At 45.0% G+C, this 24,386-nt stretch overlaps 1 protein-coding gene across 10 annotated transcripts in view; it reads left to right on the top strand.

Moving 5' to 3' along the window:
- The first annotated feature begins 3,268 nt into the window (after positions 1 to 3,268).
- PLA2R1 (phospholipase A2 receptor 1) overlaps positions 3,269 to 24,386 on the top strand; it is a 139,639-nt gene continuing 118,521 nt past the window's right edge. For all 10 annotated transcript variants that reach the window (XR_008546609.1, XR_008546608.1, XR_008546607.1 and 7 more), the window contains exons 1-3: positions 3,269 to 3,847; positions 20,658 to 21,041; positions 23,607 to 23,780. Coding sequence is in view for 7 of the 10 variants with exons in the window: in XM_054679060.2 (XP_054535035.1) it covers positions 3,439 to 3,847; positions 20,658 to 21,041; positions 23,607 to 23,780 (967 nt within the window). In the remaining 3 variants the exon portion in view is untranslated. The remainder of the gene's footprint in view (positions 3,848 to 20,657; positions 21,042 to 23,606; positions 23,781 to 24,386) is intronic.

Raw genomic sequence — 24,386 nt, 5'->3', positions numbered from 1 at the left:
CCAAATCATTAAGCTAAAGGGAAAAGTCAAACTGGGAACTGCTTATAGCAAACCTGCCTCCCATTCTATTCAAAGTCTTCTCACCAAGATAAACGCATATCTGATTGCCTGCTTTGGAGAGGCTAATCAGAAACTTGAAAGAATGCAACCACTTGTCACTTATCTACCTATGACCTGGAAGCCCCGCTCTCCACTTCAAGTTGTCCCGCCTTTCCAGACCAAACCAATGTTCATCATACATACATTGATTGATGTCTCATGTCTCCCTAAAATGTATAAAACCAAACTGTGCTCTGAACACCTTGGGCACAGGTCATCAGGACCTCCTGAGGCTGTGTCACGGGTGTGTGTCCTCAACCTTGGCAAAATAAACCTTCTAAATTAACTGAGGCCCATCTCAAATTTTGGGGGTTCACAGTCCCTTGGGTAAACATTCAACAAACCAGGACCTCACCCTTTCTTGCTGATACCCTGATTCATACAGTGCTCAGAAAGTTTTGTTAATTTTGACAAACCGCAACCTATACATTGAGTTTTAAATCCCATTTTCTTTACTGTCAATACCATTCAAAGTTTTAATATTTTTCTCAAGTTTCAAATCACTCCACACACTGTACAGTAAGTCTTCACTTAACACCACGGACAGGTTCTTGGAAACTGCAATTTTATGTGAAATGACATACAGCAGGTCCTCAAATAACATTATTTCCTTCACTGTGATTTCATTATGACATTGATGAGAAAAAGAAAATTGGTTTCATTATATGCCATTTTGCTTAAAATCATAGTCTCTAAGAACCTATAGATGACGTTAACTGAAGACTGACTTCATTTCTTTCAACCTCTTTCTTTTCCTCCCTCATTCCTTCGCTCATTCAGCAGAGACTGAGAGATGACTAAGTGCCAGGAAGTGTGCTGCCCTGGAACTCACATTCAGGTGAGAGATATAAATAATGAATTCCAACTCCAAAGGAGAAGGGAAGCAATGGGAAGCTGTACAAAGGCCAGCAGGCACTGAGCCCTCCCTGCTGTGTTCCCCAGCTGAAGTCCAGAGCCATAATTACCACTAGCACAGTGCTCTGTAGCATGGCTTCTGAGCTCTCCTTTGCTCTTGCTCTCTGCTCCTCACTCCCTCCCCACACACCCACAGCTCCCAGAGGTGAACTTTACAGTGTGTTAGCACTGTGCTAGCACTCTGCATACATTAGCTCATTTAATGCAACCACACAATGAAGCAAACATTATTATCTCCATTTTACACAGAAGGAAACTGAGGCTGGGGCAAACTAAGTGGTGTGCTGGTAAGTGGCAGAGCTGCCTCATTTAACCATGACCCTACACTGCCTCATGAACCTGAAACACACGTGAGCCCAGGATATGGGTGGTGGTCATTTTCTTGAAGGTTAAAAAGCCCTTTACCACAGATTTCCATTTCAAAGCTGCAGTGTTTCAGGAAGAGATTTTTTTAAAAAAAAGAAAAAGTAGCTCTTTTCTGAGCGTTCTAATGGTTGAATAGAAAATACGGGGTTGGTAGGCCAGGAAGCTGTCATCACCTCTCTTCATTATACTAATTGCTCTGAAGATGAAATAAGGTTTGTTTCTCCCTTCTTATCCTACTCACAGACCTAGCTCTGCTACTTCAGAATAGCATCTGCTATGGGTCAAGGGAGGCTTTTTCCCCCCTCATTATACAGAGACTAAAACAGGACCATAGCACGTGAATAACTCACCCTGGTCCACAGCCAGTGAGAGGTAGCCCAATGTCCCAGCAACTGTCCTCATTCGTCAGGGTGCCCCAGTGGTTGCCTTTATTTCAGCCAGGCATGCCTCACTCTCTCCCATACAAGCCGTTCTCACTCCAACCTTTGTATAATTTTTTTTTTCACAATTTCTTCCCATCCTAGAACAGCCTCTTCCTCCCAATACCCACCATACTATCTGAACATAGTTAGGCCTCTATGCTCACTCCAGCCTAGTCTCTCTCCCCTTTACTCTCACTGCCCTGGACCTCACCAGAGATTAGCATCAGTGTCCTGTTTTATGACCTAATTATGTCATGTGCATTGCACTTGCCTGCTGCAATACATGCCAGCCTGCTCGGGCAGGGCCAAATCTTCTATCATAATACTACGGGGATATTCCCATAGCAATGTAGTTCTGAGGCCATAGGAGAGACGGATACATAGTTTGTGGCTGAAGTCTGTGTAATCTACTAGGCTTAAAGCATCTCTTTTCTGCATGTTTTCAAGCAGGGATGCTGAATTCTACATGTAATGATATGTTATAGACTCTACACACATTGGAACCTCTCACATCCTCTCAACCCACCTCTTATTCCAGCCCCCTCTGCAGCCTGTTTCCCCCAGCTGTCCCCCACCCCCAACCCTCTGAGAAACAACCTGACAGCGCCTCACCTTTTGCCATGCTATGCACCCAGGGCTTCTAAGAGACAAGGTATGGGACCATGCCTGAAACTCACCACTGCTGTAGAACAGTGCAGAGGAGTTAATAACCCTAGGATCTCCCTTACCAACAGGGAAGGATAAAGTCCATGGATAAACGCTTGCCCCTTTTGTCCTCGACAGACAGTTCTGAGGCTCTCTGAGGTTCCTGCAGGACTGAGCACCTTTTGTTAAGGCCGTGGCCAAGGCGACCACTTTCCCTTCTTCCCCATTTGGCTCTGACCTTCAATCTTGCTCCCTGCTAGACATTTCCTTCCAGGCTCTGCTTTCTGCCCCTCCCCTCCCCCTGTCTTATGTTTTAATGACTAATGTCAAGGTCCCGCTGAGGAAAGGTCTTATATGAGCCTGTTCTCAGAATATTAAACGCTTCCAGTGTTCTGCTGGTTATTTGAAGGAGGACAGTTAGAATGACTACATTCTAGCCAGGGCTGTCCTACTTGCTAGAGAGTAACTTTTGCTGGATTAGGAAGTAACCTAGAGCAAAGCACTTCGACTTTCTGGGCAGGGTTTCTCAGCTGTAAAAATGGGATAATAGGGACCCCGGCTACTTTGCGGGGCTTGGGGGATCAAAGGAGTTGGAAAGAGGAGGTTATTTCAAAACCGAAGGAGCTGAATAGAAGAATCTTCGGGTTACTCTGGGGCAAGGAAGGTGGAGACCACGGCGTGGCCCCTCAGGTGTCTCCAGTGCTCCACAAGTCAAAGGAGTCCAGGGCCCTCCCAAAGCGCCTGCGTCGCGGAGCAGCTGGGTTCACTCTAGGCTGCCCGCTGCAAATCCGCGGTGTTTACCAGAATCCAGGTGGTTTGCAAACCCGGATGTCAGGCTCCTTGTCCCGGAGATTCTCAAATCGCTCACCCACAACTCCTCTTCGGCCTCCCCCAGAAAGGAGAGAGCAGGGCTGCAAGCTGGAGGAGCGGAGAGTGTGACCCGAGCAGCCTCACTCCGCCTGTCCCCACCCCAAAGGCAGGAATTTCTGGGATGGGCGGATGGCCCACCCCTCCTCCTCCTCCTTCCCCAAGCCGCAGTGGGTGGGGCGAGGAAAACCTCTGCGACTTTCCCGCATCCCAGCCCAGAGCCCCGAGTGTCGGTTCACTGTGGAGACAGCGGTGGCGGAGTGGGTCTCCAGGGCTCCGGGCTGGCAAGGCCCCCGGAGGGGTGGGGCGCGGAGGAGGCTACGGATCCGCTTCCGCGCGGCGGGGCCGGGTGCTTGGGACGCGGCTCCGGGCTCCCGGGACAAGGGGCTCCCGGCGAGCCCAGTGGTTAGCGATGCTGCTGTCGCCGTCGCTGCTGCTGCTGCTGCTGCTGCTGCTGCTGCTGGGGGCGCCGCGGGGCTGCGCCGAGGGTGTGGCGGCGGCGCTTACCCCCGAGCGGCTCCTGGAGTGGCAGGGTGAGTCTCCCAGGGTCGGGGACTGGATCGGTACGTTGGGGAGGGGGGTCGGGGTGGTCGAAGGAGAGGAAGAAGGGGCGAAGCTAGGGGCCAAGCTGGCGGGCAAGGGCGGCCGCGTTTGTAGGGGTTCGTGTGTCAGCAGTCCTGAGCATGGGGGGAGCGGGTGGTGTCCTGCAGCCTCTTGTCTAGGCCCAGCACCCCACTCGCGCGGCCCGGCACCCTCCTGGCTCCTGCGGGGGTCGGGCGGCGGGGGCGGGGGGGCTTGGTCTCGCAGGTAACTCCTCTCGGCTCTGGCGCCCGGAGCCAGCCCGGGATAGGAGTGTCGGAGAAGTTTCAAAACGGAAACTTTCTGAGAGCTGCTTATTTGGGACAGATAAATGATAGCAAAAAGATGGCTCAGTTCGTCCCCTTGCAAAGCAAGCGCTCAGGGTCTGCGTCGCCACCTGGAGAGTGACCCCCAAGCCAGGCCTCCCCAGTCCATCCCTTCCTTAAGGAAAACTTTTTTTGTTTGTTTGTTTTTTGAGACAGGGTCTTGCTCTGTCGCCCAGGCTGTAGTGTAATGGCGGGATCTTGGCTCACTGCAGCCTCCGCCTCCCGGCGTCAAGCGATCCTCCCACCTCAGCCTCCCGAGTAGCTGGGACCACAGGTGTGCGCCCGCACGCCCAGCAAAATTTTTTTATTTTTGGTGGAGACGGAGTTTCACCATGTTGCCCAGGCTGGTCTCGAACTCCTGGGCCCAAGTGATCCGCCCACCTCGGCCTCCCAAAGTTCTGGGATTACAGGCCTGACCCACCGCACCCCGCCTGAAAACATCAGGCCAGGTGAGGGAGAGAAGCCCCAGTGGCCCCATGAACTGCGTGATCTGAAGCCTTTATGCCTTAGTCTCTCTCAGTGGAAAAACGGGGTTCAATTCAGCAAACACTTATTGAGCACCTACTACACATGAGACTCAGAAGGTTGTGTAAAGAGAGGGAGGAGAGATTTCTGGCCTGCAGGGGCCCGCATTTGAGAATGGGCCACCTCAGGCAGAGAAGCCTGCGCCTAAGTGCAGAAGTCCATATATGCAAGTAGGAGGGGGACAGGAGGGAGTTAAATATGCCAGGAGGAGCCTCCAGACAGCCTCCATCCTCTCTGCCTTTGGAGATAAGTTTGGAGAGAAGGGGTAACACAAGATGTGATCAATATCTGCGTTCACATTTTTTCCTCCACAGTAGAATATGTCTACATTTTTGAGGTAGTCTTTTCTAGACTGTGTTTCCTAAGCTCCCTGGAGGCTTAATCAGGGGCAGGTAGAACAAGACCATTCTTATTCTAAAGTGACCAAAGTCAGAGATGCTCTTACCTTCTTGGTCAATTCAGAAAATTGCTCCTGTGGATGCACATCTGATCCTGTAGTATGTATGATTCCTTCCCACTAAGTTTACCATGCAGTGGTTATTCCTTTGCATTTTAAAATGTGGGTTTTGCCTGGACTAGGTGGTAGAACAGGGCAGCAGCCCACAGGACAGAAGTTGGACTGGGCCACACAGAGAGTATGTGCTGGTGATCCTCCGAGTGAAGGGCTAATCCCTTCTATATGTAGCAGAACCAAATACTGGCCTGAGACAAATTCTCGTCAGTGCCTTCTTTTTAGTAGTCAAGGGCACTCTGAAATTAGAGCCATCTGCTAGCCCTTGTACCTACTAGGTGCAATTTGCACATCTGAAAAGGTTGACATAGTTGGCATAGAGATTCTTCAGATATGAAAATGCTGCTGCTGATTTTCCAAGGAGCACGGAGGTTATGTACCATTCCTCGCACAGGCTCCCTCCCTGACTCTAGTCACCTGCATGAGTAGAATTTCAAGTGTAAGCTGGACAGGTTTGAAGTCAAGTTTTTACTGTCAATACAAAATGGAAAAACAAAATCTTAACATTGAAAAGAACCTGAGACATTGTCTACTCTAGCCCTCTATTCTTCAGATGTGGAAGTTGAGGTATGGCTACCATGTAGTTAGCCATGCTTTGGGGTGCCTCAGTTTACCGCTGTGTTCACTGTACCACATTGACTCACTTTAGCCACGATTGACATCCACAGAGCAACTGAGAGAAAAATGCACACTCATTTTCATTTCCAATCCACTAATAATGGCTATGTAATAATGCACAGCAGATTATACATACAGCATTTTTAATCTGAATTGTTTGATATGTATTATTTGTAGATCTGATATGTATTACAAGCATGCCAGCCTTGGGAGGCAGATGATGGATTGTACTGTGATGATTTTCCGATGATTTATCAATAATTCTTGATATGGTTTGGCTATGCCCCCACCCAAATCTCAACTTGAATTGTATCTCCCAGAATTCCCACATGTTGTGGGGAGGTAATTGAATTATGGGAGCCAATCTTTCCCATGCTATTCTCGTGATAGTGAATAAGTCTCACAACCTCTGATGGGTTTATTAGGGGTTTCTGCTTTTGCTTCTTCCTTATCTTTCTCTTGCCGCTGCCATGTAAGAAGTGTCTTTCGCCTCCCACCATGATTCTGAGGACTCCCCAGCCATGTTGAACTGTGAGTCCAACTAAACCTCTTTTTCTTCCCAGTCTTGGGTATGTCTTTTTCAGCAGTGTGAAAATGGACTAATACAATTCTGTATTCAAAAGTCAGTAGATACAGTATTATATAGTAGTTAAGTTCTCGGGCTTCAGAGCTAGACGATCTGAGTTCAAATCCTGACTATGCCATTTACCATCCGTGTGACCCTGGACAGGTATTTTGCCAGTTAGTAGCTCACTTTCCTCATCTGTAAAATGGAGCTAGTAATAGTACACATCTAAGTGTTGTCCTTTTGCTGCTCTCTCACCATGGCACCCTCTTCCTCTGGCCAATCCAGACATTTTGACAGGTTGACAGCCCCATAACAATTACTTACTACGGTGCACAGCACTGTACTTGGCAGGTCTGAAACTCATCTCCTCCTACCTCTAGTTCAGGCATCCCCAACCTCCAGACCACCTACCAGTTTGTGGCCTGTTAGGAACTGGGCCACACAACAGAAGGTGAGCAACAGTGAACAAAAGAGGCTTCATCTGTATTTACAGCTGCTCCCCTTCCCTCACATTACTGTCTGAGCTCCACCTCCTGTCAGACCAGTGGTGGCATTAGATTCTCAAAGGAGCATAAACCCTATTGTGAACTGTGCACGTGAGAGATCTAGGTTGCGAGCTCCTTATGATAATCTAATGCCTGATGATCTGTCACTGTCTCCCATCACCCCAGATGGGACCGTCTAGTTGCAGGAAAACAGACTCAGGGCTCCCACTGATTCTACATTATGGTGAGCTGTATAATTACTTCATTATATATTACAATGTAATAATAATAGAAGTAAAGTGCACAATAAATGTAATGCACTTGAGTCATCCCAAAACCATCCCCCACCCCACCATCCCATTGGCCTGTGGAAAATTTGTCTTCTGTGAAACCAGTGCCTGGGGCAGAAAAGGTGGGGGACCTTTGCTCTAGCTGGTTATTCCAAGGAGCCTGATTTTAGTTTGTTTTCCCTGATCAGAATCTGAGCCCTTCTTCTAGCAAGTGCTAAGACACACTAACTTCACTCACTCAAGTACTCCAGATACAAAGTGGACAGGGGGGAGAAAGAAGAAGGGGGTGGAGCATCCTGGTGAAAACTGGGCATAGTCATTGCTAAAGGAAATGATCAGGGGGCAAGTAAAAGGGTTTTGAAGCTTTGTTGAGGGTTGAAAAATGATGAATGTGAAATGGTCCCCCACTAATATATCGTAGGAGAGTTTCCTTCTGTAGTGCTCAGCTTCCCAGAGCAGGAGTGGAAAGAACCTAAGTCTGTGTCAGTGCCTGGGGCCACTCAGGGGAGGCTCTTCTAAATGACCAGTGATCAAAGGAGGTGAGGGTGCAGATGAGTGTGTGGTCAGTGTGCTTGCCATCAGGTCCTATCTGGGGAGAAGAAAGTGAAACAGGGTTGGGTGTACGGGGTGTCTCTCGACATGCTGCGCCGACGGAAAGAGGGGTAGGGGCTGATGGCCTCAGTTGTTCATTATCTGTCAGGCAATATGTGCTTTATCTACCGGTTTTAGTTGGGTTCATCCAAAAGCAATTCCTGAGACATGTTTTCCTTAGGGTGCAAGTAGTTTTTTTTTTTTTTGGAGGTGATTCTAGAAAGCATGGTAAGGGAGTGAGGACATGAGACCAGAGAGGGAAGAAAGCCACCATAGGCCACTGGGGCTCAGTTTCACAAAGGACCCTTTGAGGAACTGTATAGAACTCAGTGGACCCACCAACGGGCAGGAAGCTGAAGTATTTATCCACCAACTCCCGCCTCTTATTGACTAAGGTCACTCCTGGGGCATTCACCCCCTGGTGCTCCTGGTCTCTTCCAGGCAGAGAGCCACAGAAAGTCAGTGGGAGTGCACGAGGACTGTCTGCAGGTGAGTGAGCTCCAGGTTAGAGGGTGTGAGAAGGAAACCAACAGAATCTGCTACCCACCTCCAGATTGGGGAGGTAAAAACATGAGTAGGATGTGACACTGGCCCCAAGAGGCTGAGAGTCCAGGGACAGATACAGAAACATAAACAATTACAAAACAGTGAGAGAGGTCTTATGATAACCAGGGATGAGCAAAGTGCTGAAGGCATGCAGAGGAGGCACTGGCCTGGGGAGCTGGAGGCTCATAAAAAGACATTTGTTTTCCTAAAGGATAAGTGGGCAGTTACCATATAGGAAAAAGGAGACTGAGCATTCCTGGGAACATGTATTTCATGTGCAAAGGCACAGGATCACGTGTCAGGCAACAGTAAAAGTTCAGTGAGCTGAAAGTTCCCTTCTGAGCTCTTTTGGATTCAAGGAAAGAGGCCCACTGAAGGTCACTCAGGCAAACGTGGAGTTGGTTGTAATGGTCCCAGGATCTCAAGGGGGACCCAGGACAGGTTCTTCAGGGCAGCCAGGCCTCCTGGGAAACAGGCACTGGCCACTGACATGAAGCATTACTTTATCTGTTTCTCTCTGTCTCTGGGGCTCTATGGTGGTTCCTGCTTGGTTGTTCTTTCTGTTGACTGTTTCTTTGGCTTTGACTAGCAGGACTTTCCTCTGTAGCTCCCTTAGCTTCCTGGAAAGAGTCCCTTAATTTCCTAGGAGAGGGGTCTGGTTACATTCTTCACAGCATGCTAGCCAGTTCCTGTGCTCTGCCCTCAAGTCGAAGGCCTTCCCCTGGCTAATTGGCCATGGTAGAGGCAGGAGGTGGACACAGGGATGGATGCTGCTTCATCCAGGGCTGTGGATGGTATAGACCACCAGAGTAGGGTCCCAGGCAAAACAAGAAGCAGTGACATGTCTATAGTTGGAAGCATGAGAGAGATGAGGAAGAGTTTGGTTGGAGGCACCCTGCTTCTGGAAAAAGTCTGGCTGAGTGAATTGGGTACTGCTGAGAAGGGCCCTGTGGGTTTGCACAAAGGGGAACCAGATTGCATGTTTAAGTTTAGAAGTGCCATGTTCAGTCTGGGACTTGAAGAGGGTCTCCTGTCACCTTGAAGAGGGTAATTCTGGAGGGCAGCAAAGAAACCGTCTGGATAGTTAAAGCTGAGCTAAGTCAGTCCCAATAGGAAGATTGAGGAGCAGAAAGTTTGGGTTCAAGAAACAGGGTTTAAAAAGAGGAAAATATATATTTTAAAACAACAACAAAAGAAAACAGTTAGTGAAAGTTAGATGAGGGAAGATTGCAGAATAGGAGAGGTAGTGGTTATAGAGTGCAAAATCCAAGTTTTGGAGATGGACCTATTCTTGGTAGTGACCAGATCCAAGCTGTGTTTGTGGGAGTGGTCACCAAAGTGAAGAAGAGGCAAAAGAAGGTCCTCACAGCAGAGGAGGTCAGGGAGCCCAATGTCCAGAGCAAAGCTAAAGTCGAGTAGAGTTTGGGACTCTTTTGTCAGCAAGCCACAATAAGAAATACATTTTACATCACAACCCACAGCATATAGGTCTACATATGTATAACTGAAACAATGTTTCATTTTTTAAAAAATACCCTTACCTAATATGACATGCTGCTACATTTCCCCCTGTTCCATTCTGTTTCATTTTGTCTCGCTGGTCATAACACATTCAGTTGATTTCAAGACCATAAATGGGCCACAACCTGCAGTGGGGAAAGCATCGAGTCAGAGTGTTGGGTCATCTGTATGGAAGCTAAAGTGGCTTTGGGGTGTGGAGAATAGCGGGGAGTCTGCTGGTATCAAAGCCATGGTGAATGGGGGGAAGAGTGGTTCAGGGCAGAGGGCCCCAGTGGCGAGGAAGGGGGGTAGCTGCCACCTTCTGAAAGAGGGCGATGAGAGCCACTACCTGGAGGCGGCAGTGGGGAGAAGCTGTAGCCCTGAGATTTCCTGCATAGCCTCTGTTTCTAATACAAAGGTAAAAATGCCCCTCTACTGCTTCTAGTATTTTCTAACAGCTGGGGAGTCGTTACTCTTTGTTGTTTTATTTACATCGACACATTGTCTCCTCACCAAAACAGGTAGGCAACATTAATACATACCCTTCTTTTACAGATGAAGAAGGGTTAAGTAACTTGTGCCCACAGGAGCTTGCAGCATGGGGATTCGAACCAAGCACTCTGCACTAATGCAAAGGATCCCTGAATAGCCTTGTGACCCCATGGTATGGTTCATTCTGTATCCTGCTGCATGACAGAAGCATGCGATTTGGTTTCACAGCAGGAAGAATAGGAGGCCAGCCTCTTGTTCTCTGCAACTCCTCCTTTTCCAAACCCCTCCTTCCACATGTGGGAGTGATATTTTCCTAAAGCAGAAATGTGCAAAGCTACTGATTTATGTATTGTTCTAGGCAATTCTGATGTCCCTAGGCAATGAGCCATTCTACTAATCTGGAAACGGAATTTCAGTAAAAGCGTGATCGGATAGTGGTTTAGCTGCCCTTCCTGGCCCTGAATCATGCCAGCCTTCTTGACTCCATTTCTCCCATTTCTGTTTGTCATCCCTCGCATTTCTTCCCCTTCATACTTTTCTCATCCTACCTTCTCTGCCTGGCTCCTTTCCTGGCAAGCCTTTGTGAGTCAGCATAGATGTCCAGTTTTCCTGGTCCTATTTACTCTTTCTTGTTAAGCCTCTAACTCTTTTCCTATTGTTGGTTGTCACAGTAACTGATGCCACACAATGCAGGTTCCAAGCCCATCACAGGAAAGATGGGGCCACACAGATAGCTTAGTTGTCCCTGCAGCTCCCCTTCTTTGACCTAACAATCTGCTTATTTATATCAAGTTTTCTGAAGAAACGGTCCCCTTGTGTTGCCTCTTCTGAACTCAATCCTAATGCTGCAAATCCTCATGTAATCTATCAAAGTAATAGATTTAAGATATTTATAAACCCTTTCCTCCATTTTTTTTTTTAGAAATTATCCTTGAGAGCCTTTTGGAGATGTTCCAACACATAGCTAGGAGCATAAATTATATTTTGAATTGATCAAAGCAAAAAGAAATATTATTGTTCATAAAATAAACAAAAGAACACCATATAAACACTATATTAAGTCATTTAGGGAAAAACATTTTATAAAGCCACTCAAGAAAATTAGAAAATTATGATTAGAATATCTGTAACTTGGGTTCTGTGACACAGAGCTAAACAAGACAGAAAAGTCATAGCCACTTGGCTTTTTAATTTATGATACTTTTTAGACAACTACAGTTCCAAAGAAATATGGAAATAAAATAGTGTTACCACTTCTAGCTTTTGGTATTCTGCTCTTGAGAACTTTTCAATTATGAAAATATAAACAGGAAACTCAAAGTAATTATTTAAGTATACACATTTTTTCATTTTGCTGCTCTTTGGCACCATTCATATTCAAAGTTAAGATTGGCTTTTATTTTTATTAATATTTATAAAGTGATCATCATGACTGAGATAATCCCTATCAAGGCCTTGTGAGGCCAGCACTATTATTTTTTTCTTTTTATTATAAAATTTAAACTTTTTGTAAAGAAGGGGTCTTGCTATGTTGCCCAGGCTGGTCTCAAACTCCTGGTCTCTAGCTGTCCTCCAGCCCCGGCCTCCCAAAGTGCTGGGATTACAGGTGTGAACTACACACCCAGCCCCAGCATTACTATTAAACCCATTGTGCAGATGGGAAAACCAAGGCAGATACTCTTCTGGTTTTAAGCAGTTCTGCCCTGAAAGAAGTGCTCGGTAGTTTGCCAAGGTCTTTTTTACATAATGTTAATCTTGTTCAAATGCAAACAAGGAGAGCTTCATGGGGATGTAACCAGTGCAGTTGCACAGGGCCCTATACTCAGAAGGGCCTTCCTTCCACTTAGGGTTTAAAGCTCCATGGTTTGGGGTCTTGGGATTCATAATCATTTCTATCTTTGAATTTGTGTGCTGCGCGTGATGTCCAATGGAACAATGGAACTCGAGCCAGAGGTTTGGAGCCTCTGTTCAATTCTGCCTGGTGTCCCCTGTCTACCTCCCAGGATGGGTTCTCAGCTGCCTCCTCCCAACTCCTGCCCCACAATTGATGCTGCCTGCTGCACACAGTGGCAACCAGGTTGCATTGAAGTTGGGGGACTGGAGGCCTGGGCCCTGGGAGTGGATGCCTTGTAGCATTTCGGGGCAGTGCAAGGCAGTATTTGTCACCACTGGACTGATATCACTTCTGTGGGTTCTGCGAGGGCTGAGTGGGAACCTCTCACATATCCTCAATCCAGGTACTGTATTCTAAGCACGTTATAGCTCAGAGGTTGCAATCTCCTGTGGGCCTGAGGGAAAGGGACATTGACTTGACTTCCCCATGTCCAGCCAAAACCACGTATTTTCATTGCACCCTGGACCCTGCAAATGATGTAGACAGCCTGAATAAGAATGATAGGGATGGTTATGATCTGAATTGTTTCCCCCCCAACCAAATTCGTATAAAAATGAGACTTTACTTGGAGATAGGGTCTTCACAGAGGTAAACAAGTTAAAATGAGGCAGTTAGGGTAGCCCTAGTCTATTATGACTGGTATACTCATAAGAAGGGGAAACTTGGACACAGATATATGCATAGAGAGATGATGTGAAGGGACACAGGGAGAAGATGGTCCTCTAGGGGCCAAGGAGAGAATCCAGGAATCCATCCTTCCCTCATAGCCCTTGGAAGGAACCATCCCTGCCACACCTTGATCTCACGCTTCCAGCCTCCAGAATTATGAGAAAAGAAATTTCTGTCATTGAAGCCACTCAGTTTGTGGTATTTTGTTATGGCAACTCTAGTAGCAAACCGATACAGGGACTAACACTCTATCTACCACTAAAAGTTGTTTTTTTGTTTGTTTGTTTGTTTGTTTGTTTGTTTGTTTTTTAACATTTCTACCTTGCACTTTAGTAAATGATTTTTCTTTTAATGGGCATACTCCCAAGGCAGCTAAGATGGATAGCTCATTGTAAGCACTTTTGTTTTCAGTAATGCCATATCATTTCCGGAGTTGTTTTGGTTGATGATGGAGTTGTTTTCTGGTTTTGTTGGTTTTTGTGACCCAGTCTTTGAATCATTTCCCCCGGGCTTTAATATGCAGGCATTTCTGAGGGCATCTTAACAGTGTTCTGTCTTTTTGTCCTTGCCCTAACTTGCACTTTGTAATGAGGCGCCCTTTTGACTGAGGTGGTATATTTTCAACAGAGTCAATAAGATAATCACAGAGCTGTTGTGAATAATGATTTTTATACCAGCAATGTTTGTTAAGTACTTTCCAGTTAAATAAAGGCAAAACAATGGGAGAATAGACTAAAAGCTAAAAGGAAGAAAAATGTTTTCAACTCAGTTTTAAAATTCATTGGTAAGATACAGAGGTCTAGCAAAGAATCACGGAAGAGAGATTTTCTGCCAGGGTCAGCAACTGCTAAATGAGGACAGAGCAGGAGGACAGAGGAGGGAATGAGAATGGCCAGGGAGTGGCAAGGACAGTCTGAAAGGGTTAACCCCTCCTGGCACAGGGGTTGGTAACAGGCAATTTGAAGCCTCACAGAACTGCAGTCCGGTGGCACTGATTATGCTGGGTTTCATTTTTCCCACATGTGAGAAAGACTATTGTGTGCCTCATGAAACTTGGAGAGGCAATTTGGTGAGATTAGAGAGAAAATGGAAGAGAACATGTAAAAAGATTTAGCAAGAGCGGTCCACGGCCCTGTGGAGATGGTGATTATCTAGGTTCAGAAGCTGTAGGAGAATAAAGAAGGCTAAGAGTTAAGGACAATGCTAGGACAGGGAAAGAGAAGAAAGTTCTGAGACAGGACAAAGAGGTTTTTTAAAAAATGTACTTGGGTAACTTTTTAGTTGATTAATAGAAGGCAACTGACAGGAACTCAAAAGTTTCAGAATAAGAGACACATGAAAACTCAGATGATTTCAGATAAAATGCACATTTCCATGCAGAGAGAGGTAGGAAGGGCTGGCCCACTTTTCACTTTGTTCTGTGGATCTCTTCTTTGAAGAACCATGCACATGCTGCCTGCTGCAAGCATGAGAAATTCCTCACTTATTGCTTTGAAAGGTCATATTAAGAATCCAGATTTTCTGCATCACTCGGCCATGAATAGGACTTGATTCAGCAGCTTACAGTATTCCTTCCTGCTACAGAGTAATCTTAGGAACGTAATCAGCTCTGAATCCATTGTTCACTAGATGGAACAGATAAAGACAAACCCAAATTTGTGAAGCTGGAAAAGGTCAGTACATCTCAAGAGAGAAGCTGCTCACCTTCAGATTGGTTACAGAGGAGAGATGCCCTCCCCATTTCCTTCTGGACTGCATCCCTGCTGAAACCTAATAATGTCAGAACAGCAAGGAAATGGACAGAGTCAAGACAGGCTGCCGGGCAGGAAGGGCATGAGCCCAGCACTAGCTCTGTGGGTAGATGGAGCAGAAGCAATTTCAAACCTATGGACTGGGGTAGGAGATTGAAATTGGGTTGCAGCCTGCATGCTGTGGCTTTCTAATAGCTTGTCTTAAGCATTGCACTTGATGTGAACCATGCACTGGAACTTTTCCTTCCAGTTCCCTTAATGGAGCAGCACAGAGACTGACTTTATGTGTATAGTTGGATTAGGTGAACACCTTCATGGTGTAATTTATTGAATACCAGAAAGTCCTTTGTTTGCCTAAAATGCCACCATTAAAATTGTTGTTTTGTTGTTTCTTTAAAGTGTTTTTTGTTAAAAATGCGGAAACTTCACAAAGGCTTAACAGTACAAATCTTATCTTACTCACTTTAACACTTCAAACCTTCACTCAGCTAGTTCTAAGAGAAGAGCTGTCTAAAGCTAAAGGGAACACTAAAGGCAAGTAGAGGTGATCAGAAGGGGTGCAGATGGTCAAGTGCAGAGGCCTCAGGAGAAACTTCCTCTAGGTACCTCCAGTCTGCTGTTCACACAGACAGATCAAACTGTAATAATGGCCCCAGGCTTTAGACTCCAACCTCATGGCACCCCCTTTTGCTTATATCTCCTATGTCAAAATATATTTTGGCATTAGGGTATAATTTCTTTCTGTGCATTTCAGGGATTCCCAGGGAGAATGTGACTTCCTTGCAGGCAAACACTATGACATATATATCCTTCTGTCTGCAGGGTTCCTAAACCATGCCACATCAAGCAGTTGATAGATCTTTGTTGTCTGAAATTTCAAGTCACCTACTTCAAAATGTTTGGCAACAATCTATAGCAGTTTATTTTCTTCTAAGTTATAAATGAATGCATGTAAATAAAGCTACACCTGGACTGAATATAGTAGATAGATATAAAACTTCTAAGACAAAAATGGATTTGGAAAAAAAAAAATGAAAGAGTGGTTCAGTTAAATAATCTTTACAGTTCCATCCAGCTCTGAAGTTCACGGTTCAGGGTTTATGGGTGAAGTGAGTCTCCTCTGCCACACCCGTCTTCCTTCCAGCACTGCCCTGCTTTGTCCTCCCTAGAAAGTGGGCAAGTACATGTGTGTGCACACTCCCCGCTCAGAGTCTGGTGACACTGAGGGGTCTTGTCCACCTCACATGTGACATCAGTTGAAGAGCCAGTTCAGGGTCTTAAATTTGGGTTTATTTTCTTTCTCTTATTTGTTATCACTTGGTTTTTTAAATCTTTTAAAATAATTGTTTATTTTATTTTGTTTTAAGTTCTGGGATGCACGTGCAGGATGTGCAGGTTTGTTGCACAGGGAAATGTGTGCCATGGTGGTTTCCTGCACCTATCATCCCATCATCTAGGTATTAAGCCTGCATGCATTAGCTCTTTATCCTGATGCTTTCCCTTCCCCTGCCCCTGCCACAGGCCTCAGTGTGTGTTGTTTCCCTCCCTGTGTCCATGTGTTCTCATTGTTCACCTCCCACTTGTAAGTGTTATCACTTGTTTTTAAGAACTTATTTTATTTATTTGTTGTTTTTTGTTTGTTTGTTTTGAGACACAATCTCGCTCTGTCCCCCAGGCTGGAGTGCACTGGCACGATCTTGGCTCACTGCAGCCTCCACCTCCTGGGTTCAAGTGATTCTTGTGCCTCAGCTTCCCGAGTAGCTGGGAATACAGGCACGCACCACCACGCCCAGCTAATTTTTGTATTCTTAGTAGAGACCTCAAGTGATTCTCCTGCCTTAGCCTACCAGAGTGCTGGGATTACAGGTGTGAGCCACCATTAAGGGCTTATTTTAAATGCAATTATAATGTTTTCTTTGGAACTGATGGAACTCCCTTCTTTTCATTAGCTAGGCAAATTCCCATGATTCCAGAACAAATATATACAGTTTCAAAGAACAGATATTTAGGCAAATAATTTCTCTCTATCTCTAGCATCTTACCCAGTGTCTATGAAGTAGCTGGCATCCAATGAAAGCTAGTTGAATGAATGAATGTTCCATATGCAGTCATAAAGGTAATAACCTAAACTTCGGTTTAAAAGTTGATCAATGAAACATTCTCTTCCCACTCCTTAGAAGAGTACACGTTATCTTATGGGGCCAAAGAGTGGATCTGAAATGATCTCCTCCTAAAGGAACTCAGAAGTAGAAAGTAGAACCACTGTCTTCCATGGATTTTATTTAAAAAAAAAAAAAAAAGGATAGAAATTAGCTTATAAGTTTCTTCTAATAAATGAATCCATTTTCTCCTCCTAAACTTATAATTATGAAGGGAAGTATAATAACATTTTCCTGCAAAGAGATTTAGTAATTCTGGCAGTACTTCATTAATCACTTAATCAGTGTTCAAGCAGAACTGATGTCCTTGACATGTATAATCAATCTTGATTCCTCCCACATTTGATTTTCATCTTTTAAAAAATCCAACAACTATGCACACTAAGGATTGGTGGCTTATTTTCACATTATAGTTTTGTTAGAGACATTATGTGCATATAATAACAATCAGAATATTGATACCTATATTAAGTCTCCTCACAGTCTATTTGAAAGTAATTCTTTTCAGTGAATTTATGGAGATTAACAGTGCTAGGATCATATTCTATTATAACTTAATGGAAAAATGGGCTCAAGTCATTTTTTAACTTAGTATATTTGGAGGCAGCATGTTGATTATTATTGGTGAACCAGAGCTACTTGCCTATGGCACATTCTGAAGAACTTTTCTAAAGCTATTTCCTAAAGGCAGCTGGTGTGGAAATATAAGTAGCACCCCAAAATTAAGCAGCAATGGATTAGGTGTGTCTAATATGTTCTGCTTTGGAAAGGTATTTTTATGATTGCTGGTGTGACTACAGAAGTTCCAATTTCTGCCACTCTTTTTCTCTTAACATTTATTAATTTGGAAGTTTAAAAGCATTATTGGCCAGGCATGGTGGCTCACACCTGTAGTCCCAGCACTTTGGGAGGCCAAGGTGGGAGGATTGCTTGAGCCCAGGAGTTTGAGACCATCCTGGGCAATATATTGAGATCCTGTCTCTACCAAAAACAGACAAACAAACAATTAGCCAGGCATGGTGGTACACACCTGTAATCCCAGCTACTCAGGAGGCTGAGATGGGAGGATCAGTTGAGCCTGGGAGGCCGAGGCCTCAGTGAGCCATGACAGTGCCACTGCACTCCAGCCTGGGTGACAGAGCAAGACCTTGTTTCAAACTCACCGCCCCGCAGAATATTTATTCACCCCAAATGTTAGGTTTGTAATTTTCATGTCTATTTATTCACAGACCAGCCATTCCCGCATCTACACACTGCTTGTCAACACCATGTATTTTTCTCTTTCGTATTAAAAAACCTACAGTGTAGACTTTACAGGTGGGTAATGCAGAAAATCAACAGATGAAGGCTCTTAATTCATCATTGCACACATATTTGAACAAAGGAGGCAAATATTTTGTTATCTGGTTGTTTGGAGAGTATTTTTCCTCCATAAAAGATGATAGCGTGGTGTCTCAGGATTGTTTAAAACTAAAATGTCTGCACCCACTGTGTGCTGCAGAAACTGCAGTAAAAATAAGCTTTTGTGCTAACAGTGTAAGAAGAGAAGCCTTTGAGGGATGATGAGATTAGCACTCTGTAGGTTCAACCAGGTCTGCAGCTGGATCTATAGACCAAGAATCAGGAAGTCAGAGGAATAAAGTAATAATGATAGCTCCCATTTCCTAAGGCTTTTCATGGTAGTATGTGGTGTGCTTTTCATGGGTTACTCAATGGAATATCCTTAACATCCCTAAGAGGTCAGTACCATACATATTCCCAGTTCAAGGAGGAAAGATGAGGCTCACTGAGATGGAGCAATCTGCCCAAAGTTACACAGCGGGTCCGTGACAGCTCCACATGACTCCAGAGCTCTCAACCACTAGCCAGGTCGTCTACACACCTATCTGAGGTGTATAAACTGAGGCACAGTCAGTACGTTGCAGAGCTTGTAATACATTTGAACATATATATTAGGTAGAAGCTGAACTACAAAACCATTATAGTAAAATAATTATCCTTTAATGAAAAATTAATGAACTCTAGGTTAGCTAGAAAGTGGTTAGTAGGTTACAACAGAAATTAAGGTAAACATTCTACCCAGGCATGAAAAGGTGAAAAGGAGAGTTGGACAGAAGGTTAATTATCGGACTCCATATCACATTGACGAGAGGTGGATTTGATTTTGAATCACTGTTACTAATAACCATGCAGACAAGGCCCTCATTAGGAAAACAAATTTCCTGATCTAAATGAAATCTCCCTAAAACCATTCATTTTCCCCACCCCACCCCCTCTCTTTTGCTCTTATGTATGGTGATCAAAGCAATTCTCTGACAACTAATTCAACTCCTCAAATCTATGGCTATAGGTAAGGTCATCAACTATTAGATGAGGTATACCATTTATTAATACATTGACAATCTTTTTGAAACAGTATCTTAAGTGATTTTGGTTACTGTAAATCAGTTCTCCTCAGGCTGATTAACTTTGGAGAAACCAAAAGAACGTTTACCAGAATGAAGCATTGTTCCCTCGTGGATCCGTGAGGAGGCCGGTCCTGCACTGTCCCAAACCTCTCCAAAGCCTCTGCCTGTACCTGTTCTCCCCTCCATGACATGACCCGCCCTAAACCCCAGACATTGGAGGGAACCCTATCTTGTCCCTTCAGAGTTTTGAAGAATAGACAGGAAGTAAAATAGAAGAGGGGAACCTAGCTACTGGGAGAACAAAAGAGCACCTGGGCCTGACCAGACGTGAACTGAGGTGACTTAAGCAGCCAAAGGCTGAAGCAGCAGCCGCCGGTGTGTTTCATCAACAGCAAGCACTGCCTGAATTTCCACCATGTACCCAGCACACTCCATGCTTAGACCAAAGAAATGAGACTTGGTTTCCATCTTCAAAAAGCCTGTGAGAAAACAAGTTCATAACTGTTGAGTACTAGGTGCCTTCCAGGCCTGCAACTTGGGTTAAGTCAGGTAGCAGGCTGGCAGCTAACATGTATTCCCCAGCTGGGTCCCACAGCTTCTCCACGGGAAACTCACCCAAATCCCTCCTTCCATCTCCAGGGAGGAGAGCTTAGGGGCATATCACAAAACACCTGCTTTCTCCGCCTGTCCATGTGGCCTCTGGTTTCTGCCACCGTAATGGTGGTCCGTCACCTCTCGTGTTTCAAGGTGTGGTGCCATAGCTAGTGGCCTGGGCATCTACCTGCTTCTGCCTGGCCCACCCAGCAAGCCGTCTCCTACTAAGAGTCTATCCCCATAGCAAGAGGTCCCCACCTCCACCCTTGTACTCCTGAGAAACATTGTATTCTGACCAGTATTGAATCCCGTATCAGATCACAAAGCAGCATTTCACTGATAGCCTTTCGGTTTTCTATAGGAACTTGATGGTAGAGAGTTTCATTCAGTGGCTCTTGATTCAGCAGCTGTGTTCCTAACATTCAGGCACTTGTCTGAGAAAGACAGTGTTGTCATATCCATTGGCACCCAGTGTCCCTCCCCGGGAGCCCTGAGTATTATTACCAATCCCTCTCTCTAACCAATTGTGTGAGCACACCTTCTCTGTCAGTAACAGACCTGAGTGGATTGGCAGGTAACCCTTGTTCCCATATGGCCAATGAGGTCTTAGATCAGAGCTCTCCCATTAGCTCCAGTAAGACCTTTTATGCTTCCCAAGAAACTCCTCTGTTTTATGCAAATACAGCCCTTCAGGTGGACCCTGCCCAACAACTCCAGATCTGTGGGAAATGGCTGGCAACTGTCGCATATCGCACTTAGATATGCACACTGAGATCCTCATGACGCTAGTTAATTATATATGAAAATTTCATGCCACGTCTTTGATTTTTGTTTCAGATAAAGGAATATTTGTTATCCAAAGTGAGAGTCTCAAGAAATGCATTCAAGCAGGTAAATCGGTTCTGACCCTGGAGAACTGCAAGCAAGCAAACAAGCACATGCTGTGGAAATGGGTTTCAAACCATGGCCTCTTTAACATAGGAGGCAGCGGTTGCCTGGGCCTGAATTTCTCTGCCCCAGAGCAGCCGTTAAGCTTATATGAATGTGACTCCACCCTCGTTTCCTTACGGTGGCGCTGTAACAGGAAGATGATCACAGGCCCGCTGCAGTACTCTGTCCAGGTGGCGCATGACAACACAGTGGTGGCCTCACGGAAGTATTTTCATAAGTGGATTTCTTATGGGTCAGGTGGTGGAGACATTTGTGAATATCTACACAAAGGTAAAAATAATTTAAAGAAGCACTCAGGGAATGGTGTTTTTTGAAGGTTTGCCTATAGGTAAAGATTTGTAAAGCATTACGTGAAAGAAGTACACGAAGCCTGGACCCTCAAGGGACTTCTGCTAAATACATTTTAGTTGCTTCCTTGCTTATGGTAAAAGGGTTATGAGAGCCTCAGAATGGACATACTACATTCTGCTACAGAAGCAGAACTTCTCAGAATTTAAAGGTATTGGGAGGAAAAACATTTAACTGACTCTGGGAATCAATGGAAAGGAGCAGAAAGAATAAGCAGACAGGAGGGAGAGAGAAAAGGAAGGTGGAAGGAAAAGATCTTTGAAGACTTTTGTCATGACAAATATAATAACCTCTCCTCCCCTGCCGCCATTTCTCTTATTGTAAAAACTCATCCCCACCTATGGAGGTATGTGTCCAGGACACCTCCAATGCCGCCTGATGCTGGCTGGCATTCATGTGATTAATCATGTTGCAAGTCACTTGAAGAGAAATGACAGACTATTGTCAGGGGTTATTTGGTGTGTGCCAAGCATGGTTGGTGGGGAAGCATGGTTTAGAGGGGAATTTCATTTTCTATGGTTATTTTTGTCATTTCTAAACAGAAAAAAAAAGAAAGTTACATAGTTAAATTCTAAAATCTCAAACCTGTCCCTCAGCGTTTGTTTGGTAGCTCACTCTATCCATCCATCCATCCATCTATCCATCCATCCATCCATCCATCCATCCATTCATTCTGCATTTTTATACAGCACTGCTAACAAATCCACCCCACATTCATCAGGCACTGGACTAAGCACCTGGTTTACAAAGGTCCGCAGGACAGGCGGAGCCCCTCCCCTCGTGCTGCTCTGTAGAATTATGCTTTCACAAGAGCATATCCTCCTAAGAATTTTGTAGGGTCCTGGGAAGCAGAGCAAGGAACTCCTAAAGAAGAAATGATTAAAAAGAGACAGAGCCAAGGGCCAGGCATTTTCAGGACTCACAAAAATAAAGCAAGTGCTGCAAACCAGCACTCTGAATAATCTACAGTTCTGAAGAGGAACTTGATATTTTGCTTTATGTTAACTTTTTAGCCACATACCCACACTCATGGTGCATGCAGGGGAAGATTCTGGGGAACATATGCTTCGGAGTAGAAGGAAGGGGACTGAAAGAAAAGGGCATGTCCTGAAATACCTACGGTTCCTAAGTAGCCCTAACTGCTAAGGCTGGTGACTGGTGACATGTCATGAGCTCAGGTCAGCCCCTGCCAATTGTGGGAAAGAGGTGGGGCTCTCCACTGCTGGTCCTTTTGCCCCAGGACATACCATTGGCAGCCCCAGTTGAGTCACGAAAAGTTTTTGTTGATTCCTGATTAAGGCCAAGAATGGCCGACTATTGCAATACCTTGAGAAGGCAGCCAGCAGGCCACGTCTGCGTGGTCAACTTGCTCTAGACCGCTGAGAAGCCACCCAGCCAGCTGTCTCGCTTCACCCTCTCCCTATGTCAGCTGTTTGCCCCTTTGCAAACAGGGCATCAGTGGTTCTTTAAAAATGTAAATCTGATCCTGTCACTTTCCCATTCAAAACCTGCAAGAGACTTGCCCCCACCCTCAGGGTAGAGGCCAAAGCCCGCAGTATGGCAGGGAGACAGCTCTATGTGCACTGACACTCTAGTACGTCCCTGGCTCCCCTACCCAGAGGGCCTCCTTCCTCTTCTTCATTCACCCCCTCACCTGTTCTTGTCTCAGGTTCTTTTTACTTGCTGTTCCTTCTGCTGGATCACCTCTTTTCTAAAGACCTGCACTCTCAGGTCACCCAGTTCCTATTCAGAGAGGTCTTTCGCTGCCCATCCTGTCCAAAGTAGTGCCCTGCGCCCCTCCACCCCATCTCTCCCTCTCTCTCACTTTCTCTCTCTCTCTCCGTCTGTCTATCTCACACATACACACACACACACACACGCACACACACACCCCACTCTGTCTTCTCATCCTATTTACTTTTCATCATGGCACTGCTACCTGCAATGATACTGTATGTTTACTTGTATATTTGCTTTCTCTTTCTCTCTCCTTGATAGAATAGAAGTTCCACATAAAGGAACTTTTGCTGGTTTGTTCACTGTTGTATCCCCAGTACTGAGTACATTAAATGTTCAATAAATATTTATTGAATGAATAAATTAATAAATGCCTATGAATCTATTGAGCTTTAGATGCTAATGGCTGATGTATTTGGCGACTGGAAGGTATTATGAAGTTAAATCTCCATTAAAGTTTCTTTCTCATCCATCCATAAATATGAATGTTACTGTGACAGCTCACCATAGTAAGTAAACAAGTAGATAAATGCATAAGCAAACCATGTATCAGCACTTCCTCTGAGCCCAGCACTCGGTCTCACACCTCTACTGACAGGAGACAGTGAGGACCTGAGGGCTCACTCTGCTGTAGTGAGTATCTGCCCCTAAGAGGGTTTCAGTCCATAAAAAATGCTTTCGATATATAGCAGTTTCCAAAGATAAAGCTGACATCATACTTATCTGACTTTGTACATTTCTTTCTCCTAGATTTGCATACAATCAAAGGGAACACCCACGGGATGCCGTGTATGTTTCCCTTCCAGTATAACCATCAGTGGCATCATGAATGTACCCGTGAAGGTCGGGAAGATGACTTACTGTGGTGTGCCACGACAAGCCGTTATGAAAGAGATGAAAAGTGGGGATTTTGCCCTGATCCCAGTAAGAATAAATTTTGTCTTCTCTATATGTCATGAATGAATCGAAGATGATTAGAAAGTTATCTGTATCTAAACAAAAGCACTGGGATTGATATATTGAAGTCTGAATAAGAACCCTGATGCTATTAATACAGATTTTGATTGGGGTTTGTTTTTGCCTTGAAAAGACAATTCTAATATATATTCTTTTCGCCGTACATTCAAGAGATGTTAATTAGCCATTCTTCATTAAGCTCAGTGCATAATGATGTTTTAACCAGAATCAAATTATAAATACTCTGCGATCTCATTGATCCCAGCTTCTTGGTTGGATACTTCAAAACAAACCTGATTGCACATAAAGCCCAGTTAGCCTTTCAATCCACTATCTCTTATGAGCTGCTTTAATTTCTCCACATCCAGGCTGCTTGTCTCGCCCTTTGTCAAGCCCAGGCACCAGCTGGCCCCTTGATCTTTCTAAAATCGCAATTGCCCTCGTTATTTCTTGACAGTGGATTCTCATCTTGACTCCCTTTCCTACTATTTACCTTCTGGCTGTAACCTCATTTTTTTTTCTTTTCTTAACTTGATTTTCAAAGTTCAATGGCAGTGGCAGTGTTCTAACTTC

Source organism: Pan troglodytes, chromosome 13 (assembly GCF_028858775.2).
Source record: "Pan troglodytes isolate AG18354 chromosome 13, NHGRI_mPanTro3-v2.0_pri, whole genome shotgun sequence".
Lineage (NCBI taxonomy): Eukaryota > Metazoa > Chordata > Mammalia > Primates > Hominidae > Pan > Pan troglodytes.
The sequence above is the reverse complement of the archived record's forward strand: the minus strand, read 5'-3'. Positions and strand labels throughout refer to the sequence as shown.